General features: G+C 50.5%; 1 protein-coding gene across 1 annotated transcript; it reads left to right on the forward strand.

Annotated features, from left to right (window-relative positions):
* Window positions 1-560: 560 nt before the first annotated feature.
* Window positions 561-956, forward strand: LOC122757398. The gene has a single exon (XM_044009374.1). The coding sequence runs from the start codon at window positions 561-563 to the stop codon at window positions 954-956; it is 396 nt and encodes a 131-aa protein (XP_043865309.1).
* Window positions 957-7,220: the final 6,264 nt, after the last annotated feature.

Here is a 7,220-nt window from a genome sequence, read left to right on the forward strand (position 1 = left end):
CACAAGCCAGCGGGTCAGATGCTGACGAGGCAAGTAGCAGAGCCCATGGCGATTCTGTGCGCGGATTTCGTGGGTCCCTTGTCTCGGTCGAATCGTGGGAACACAATGTTGCTTGTGTTCCACGATGCGTTCGCTAAGTGGGTGGAACTGGTGCCACTGAGGAGGGCCACCACAGCGCTGCTGCAGGCGGCGTTTAGAGAGCGCATTTTGGGTCGATTCGGAGTGCCTAAGATGTTCATCTGTGACAATGGCGCACAATTTGCGAGCAAGGGCTTTCGGTCGTTCATGGAATCCTTAGGGGTACTCCCCGCAGGAAAATCCTACCGAGAGGACTAATCGCACCGAAAAAACGATGATAGCTCAGTTCATCGAGGGACACCAGAGTTCGTGGGATGTGCTGTTGCCGGAGATATCGCTAGCGATCAACTCTAGTGTTGCAGATCCTACCGGATTCACCCCTGCATTCTTGATGATGGGTAGAGAGCCTCGCCTCCCGTCTGCTTTCTACGACGAGGTCACCCCCGGGTCGGGAAGTCGACTTAACAACAAGGAAAGAAACGATGAAAGAAATCTTCGAAGTGGTCCGCAACAATCTACAAAAGGCGTCGAAGAACCAAGGCAGGTATTACAATCTGCGTCGGCGAGAGTGGAGGCCCGCGCTAGGGTCGATGGCTCTGCTGCGACAGCACCAGCTGTCCAGCGCAGCGGAGGGCTTCGCGGCGAAACTGGCGCCCAAGTTCGACGGCGCCTACAGGGTCGTCCACTTCATTTCTCCCAACGTGGTGCGGCTCGCTCGAGTGGGCGAACGGAGAAGGAGGGTGGCCAACCTTTCCCAGCTTAAGCCTTTCTACACTGAGGAGGAAGAGACCAGCGGAACGGCGTTGAGGAGGGAAACAGAGGAGGAGGAAGGATTCGATCGGCTCAAATCAAACATGGACGCGCCGCTCGAAGGATAGAAGAAACTCGATTGCTTGAGCCCCGCTATCCATTTCTTACCACCTTTTGAGAAACCTCACTAATCTCATACTAACGCACTAACCGTTTTGGTCAAGAAGAGATTCGAGAGAGAGCGAGTATTAATGTTTTGATTCACACAGATAAACGAAATGGAAGACGAGCTGATGATGATTAGCAGCGACGAGGAGTGGGAGGAGTCTCGGGCTACGCCGGTGCGCCTGGAGGACGGCAGCCGCGGGGAAGAGACACTCCCCCTAGGGTCGCTGTGGGAGGATCTGCCGCACACCGATCGTATCCACTCCATCCACCACTCCACGATAGACGTCTCGGTGGACTTGGAGGATATGATTATGGTGTTAAGGGGGAACTTCACGACAATGTACGTGCAAGCGCCCGGAGTGCAGCGGACTCCACCGCATGTGGAGGAGCCAACTTCCTTTCCCGGCTCACCGACCCCATCGCCGCCGAAAAGCAACAATGTCTTGACGGATGAGGAGTCGGAAAGATGGGCCAGCCCGACACCGTGGACCGCAAGCGAGGGGGAAGACGAAGAGGCTGCGAAGGAGGTCCCCGACCAGCTCCCGCCACGCGAGGTAGAAAGCGGCAGGGAGCACTGTCCCTCCGTCCCTAATCCTGCCTCGAGAGTCGCGTCGCGAGCGGAGGCCGGGGAGCCAGAGGAGCTGTAGACGAGGAGGGGTAACCGATGCGAGGACGTGGGGCCGAAGTCGACTCCACGACGTCGGTTGGAAAGTGATGCAGTTGGGAATCGCCGCCGCGATCCCGTGCGAGTCGCATTTCGTTACATCCCTGGGGCCGTAGATAACAGGCGTCGACTGGCAGAGCCAGTCTATCGCTCCCAGCGGGCGAGTGGACGGCTTTGGGCAGACCACCGGGACCGATCTGCTAGATCCTATGCACGCCCGGATGTCGCCGGAACGTCAAGCAATGGCGGGACCACGCAAAGGAGGAGACAGGCGAGTTTCGCTGAGTCGCAACCATAGTGGCGAAAGTTGGCCGATTCCCGCATGGCTGGATCAAACCACCAGAGGGAGCTCGGCGACGTTCTCGAAGGGTGGCTGTCGGACGAGTCGTCCTGGTCGAGCATGGAGGATGGCGCGGAACGGGAGGTGCCCCTATCCGTCCCGCGGAATTGGACAGTGCGTCCGGATGGCACGGATTTGGCGGAGAAGGTTGTGGAACTAATAAAGAAAGAAGCTGACCCCTGCAGTCGACGACATCGCCGCACGCGCTTCAAAGTGTCGTCGGAGAACGGCGTTTATAATGTCACGGTGGCGGCCACAGGAGCCGTGGTCGTCTCCTTATTAAGTAAGGGGGGGTGTGAGGCGGCTCGCCGATCACCGCCTCACGATGATTGTCAAGAAGTTATATGAAACAGTTTTTGGTTTAGTTGAATTAATGAGCGAGGAAAAATGAAACATTAAATTGAAGTTATAATTTTAAGTTGGATTAATGAACAACAGGAAAAAAAAGGAAATTAAGTATTAAATTGAAGTTGTGGTTTTTGGTTTAGTCGAATTAATGAGCGAGGAAAAAATGAAGTATTAAATTGGAATTTTTGGTATAGAATAAGTTTCTTATGTTGAATTAGAGTCATAGATTTTCTTTTAAGTTTAGTTTGTTAAGATCTAGACGTAGTAATTAGAGGTTAAGTTAGTAAATTAAGTAGTATTAGTTTGCATTTAAATTTGTATTTGAAAAGGCCGCCCAAAGCGCTGATGATTTATCGGCGATCGGCGGCGCAACCCTGCGTGGAGAGTTTAGAGCGGAGAGTTGCGTCGCCGACATCGAGCGCTTTGGGCGAGGGAGAAAGAAAAGCGAGAGTTAGTCGGGCTCAAGCAGCGGAAGCCATCAGATGGCGATGAAGAGTAAAAGCTAAATTGTGCGAGTGATTTTCTTTAAGTGCGGTTAGATTAAGTAAATCGAAAAAGTAAAAAAATAAAACAACTTGGCAGCAGAAAACAAAAGGGAATAATTTCATTGAGAGAAGCGACTGAGGCGGATGCGTGAAGCTAACAAAGGATCGGACGGCGGCGAGGCGACGGCGAGTGTAAGGTTGGATTGCAAAGCAAGAGGTGCACGTGAGTGGCGGTCCCCATGTTGAATTTCTCCCCCCTCTTTCCCTATTCCCAGTCATATTACTAAACATCCCCGCCCTGGTGTCTCACAATTCTAATAAAAATTTCTTGTGAGTATACCCTGGGCAGACTGAGTCTATCCCAGCTATAAAATTACTACTTTACAGGATAAATATCATTATATTGGATAATTTATATTGGAAGAATATCATTATAATGGACATATGCACCCTGAGCTGCGGGACGCAGATATTTACATGGGGAAGAGTTAAGACTTTCGACAATCTAAGGAGGCTGGAGAGTCCAGTCAGACATTCAAGGGGAGAACCTAACCAGTAGAACAGATTTAGTTCAGTTTATATTCGGACTAGAGAGAGTTTAGACCTATTGTTCCAAATTATGTAAAATATATTATATCATTGAACACAAAGTTGTTATATATTCACAAGAACCCAACACAGCGTCAACAACATCACTAGTACTCTATTGTGGGAGCGCTTAACTTATATATACATACAGACATACACAGACATATACACATCGATAAGGTTTTTATCGATAAAAAATATCGGGAGTATTAATCGATTTTTAAAGCAAAACTCGATATCCGAGTAGTATACACGGACATTTTATAAAAATTGAGGTATCTAGCTTTAGTATCTTCTGAAATCGACGCGTTCAAACATACGGACACCAAGGGGCGACTGGCCGAGTGGGAGGCACGCTTCTCGAAGGAGTCCGGGTTCTCTTTGGGAGTTGCAGCGCGAATATGGGTAGCCGCGCTTACCAAAAGTCGGAACCGGGCTTACGGAAAGCCCAGGAGCATGCTACCATCCAGCGTCACTGAAGCTTGGCGCGCCAACGGTGAGCAGCGCTGCTGGGAGCCACAGGGATGAAAGACCGCGGGAGTTCTGCGGCGTTTCGCGGCGGCGGCGAAGCATCGAAGGCCGATCGTCGGACTCCCCCACCCTCGCTACCGCCGAAGAGGCACCCGCCTTGGAGCGTCGCCGAGCAAGTCAGGAAATGGGGAGAGGTGGACCCGAGGAGCGGCCACCAGGGAATAAAATGATCGAGTCGGAGAAGGAGGGTGAGACCGGAGGTGGCACGCCGAGGAGAGAAATGGTAGAGACAGTGCAGAGAGGAGGCACAGAATCCACGCCCGATAACAAGGAATGGCCGGCCGAGTCGGAAGACGAGTTGAAGGACTTTTTAGAAGCGGAGTTGGCACTCTTTGAAGACCTCAGGGGAGTGACGCACATAGCCGAGCATAGCGTCCGCATGAAGGGCGACAAGCCTCTGAAGCAGAGGTACTAACCTAAGAATCCGGCTATGCAGAAAGTGAACCATGAACAGGTGGACGAGTTGCTTCAACCTGGGGCCATTGCGCCGTCGAAGAGCCCACACAGCGCACCCATAGTCTTAGTCAAGAAAAAGACTGGGGAGTAGCGCATGTGCGTAGATTATCGACAGCTCAACGCCCACTCGATCCCGGATGCGTATCCTGTTCTAGGATCCTCCTAGAGAGGCTACGACACGCACGGGTTATATCCACGCTGGATATAAAGAGCGGGTACTGGCAGAAGCCGATGGCGGCGGATAGTCGAGAATGCACGGCGTTCACTTTACCGGGGAGAGGACTGTTCCAAAGGCGCGTGATGCCATTCGGGTTACATTAGGCGGGGGCGATGTTTCAGAGGGCACTGGACACGGTCATCGGTCCTGATATGGAGCCTCATGCGTTTGCGTATTTAGACGATATAGTGGTGATCGGAGCAACGAAGGAGCAATACGTGGCCAATCTGAAAGAAGTTTTCCAGCGATTGAGAGCGACAAATCTGAAGGTCAACAGGAAGAAATGCATTTTTTTTCGGCAGAAATTGGCGTACCTCGGACGTGATAAGCGGGGAGGGGACTTGCACGAATCTCGCATCTTGGTACAGGCGCTTCGTACCAAACTTCGCGTCGCTAGTACAACCGATGACGAGGCTTCTCAAGATAGGCCAGAAATGGATCTGGGGTGAGGAGCAGGAATAGGCGTTGCAGAAGCTCAAGGAGCGACTACGGCCTGGGTGCGGCGCTGACACAAGAAGTCGAGGGTCTGGAGCGGGGGATAACCTACGCCTACGCTTACTAGTAGCTGTACTACTTGGTCACGGAAAAGGAATGCCTCGCGGTCGTGCGGGCGATCTGAAAGATGCTACCTGGAGGGCTACAGGTGCTGAAATGGCTCAAACCCATAGGAAGTCCCTCGGGCAGGATCGCTCGATGGGCGCAGCAATATCATGGGCGGTATCGGCGTGGGAACTTGCACGTAGTAGCTGAAGCACTGTCCCGGCATCCCCTGTCAGCAGGCCGTGGAGGACAATCCCCCTTGCAGGTGGATCGAGGAAATGCGCGAGAGGATCGCGAGGGAGCTCGAGAAGTTCTAGGATTATATTGAGGAAAATGGGCAGTTATATCGAACCCTGGGTCAGCGGACGGACGATCATTCCGTAGAAGCTGTTCCGAGATGCTGCCAGGTACGTAAAGTGTTGTGAGACGTGCCAGAAGTTCAAAAGCGTGCAACAAAACCCGGCCGCGCAGATGCTGACCAAACAGGTGGCGGAGCCAATGGCGGTCTTGTGTGCAGACTTCGTGGGTCCCTTGCCTCGTTCCAAGCGTGAGAACACTATGCTGTTGGTGTTCCAAGATGCTTTCACCAAACTGGAACTGGTGCCGCTGAGAAGAGCCACTGCCGCGCTGCTACAGGTGGTGATCCGGGAACGTATACTGAGCAGGTTTGGAGAGCCCAGGACATTCGTGTGCGACAATGGCGTACAGCTCACGAGCAGGAGTTTCAAGTCCTTCATGAAATCTTTGGGGGCTGTACTCCAATATACAGCGCCTTTGTTTGTAAGGTATATGATGAAATATGGTATTGTTAGTTTTTAGTTGTTAGCTGATGAAAGTTTAAATTTGATTTATAGTCGTAAGCATTATAAGTTCGTAGCTCGTAAGATATTGGTAATTAGTTATTAAGTAGTCAAAAGTGTCATAGCAAGTAGCTTTTGTAGATTAAGTATGATTTTAATAGTAGGCGGGTGCGCGATCGGCAATGCAACCATGCAGCTTTAAAGTTCGCTGTGGTGAAGTTGCATTGCCGACGCCGACTAAGCAGACTAGCAGAGAAAGCTGCAATCGCGAATTAATTAGTTTTGGGCACTCGAAGCGAGCAGACGCTCGGCGCGAGCGACCATTGCATTTTAGACTTTGTAAAATTGTCGAGAGAGCACTTAGCGTTAACGGTTGAGGAGTTGGATTTGTTAAAAAATAAAGTAAGCATATATGGACAAGCAAATCTCCGGCCATAAAACTGTGTCGCCTCAGAGTGAGCCCCGGCGGCAACGCTGGGCGTTCCTCGACCCGCGGTCTACCAGCCGTAGTGGCCCTACTAACTTCATGTATTTTATATAATTAGACTCATTCACGAAAGTGAAATGAGTATATTGGTTTTGTGCAATGTCCGTCTTGCTGTCCGTCCGTCTGTCCGTCTGTCCGTATGAACGCAATCTATTTCGGCGCTATTGAAGCTAGAGACTTGAAATTTGGAACACATACTCGTGTATATCTCCGATTTATAAAGTGTTAAAATTTTCCCGATCCGCCCACTAGGGGCGTGGTAAATCGGAAAATGCATTTTCCGATATACCAGAAATCATGTTTGTTGAAGAGCTAGAAAGCTGAAATTTGGTATGTAGGTCCGCGCCGACCACCCAAGATCACAAGCTATGGCGGATATATCTACGTCCATTAGGGGCGTGGCAAATCGGATAAAACTGTATCTCCTAAAGTTATAAACCTAGAATACTGAAATTTTGCATGTAAGCTGATGTTTTAATTCTATGAAGATAGGTGAAAAAATTATATATCTACGCTCACTAGGGGCGTGGCAAATCGGACCTGAAGATATAGTGATTTTTCGAATTCTGCTATATTTCAGGCACTATTGATGCTAGAGACCTGAAATTTTGTATATATACGCGGGTTGACCACCCACGTCCAACGAGCTATGGTAGATATTTGTCCGCCTATAGGGGGCGTGGCAAACCGCAAAAGTTTATATCTCCTACAGTTTAAGAGCTAGAATTCAAATTTGGATAGTTAAGTTACTGGTGGCCTCCTCTATTG

Source organism: Drosophila mojavensis, unplaced genomic scaffold (genome assembly GCF_018153725.1).
Source record: "Drosophila mojavensis isolate 15081-1352.22 unplaced genomic scaffold, ASM1815372v1 contig_108, whole genome shotgun sequence".
Taxonomy (NCBI): Eukaryota; Metazoa; Arthropoda; class Insecta; order Diptera; family Drosophilidae; genus Drosophila; species Drosophila mojavensis.

Bases quoted from the DNA above. Each gene is read 5' to 3' on its own strand.
- LOC122757398 (XM_044009374.1), top strand. From the start codon at position 561: ATGAAAGAAATCTTCGAAGTGGTCCGCAACAATCTACAAAAGGCGTCG.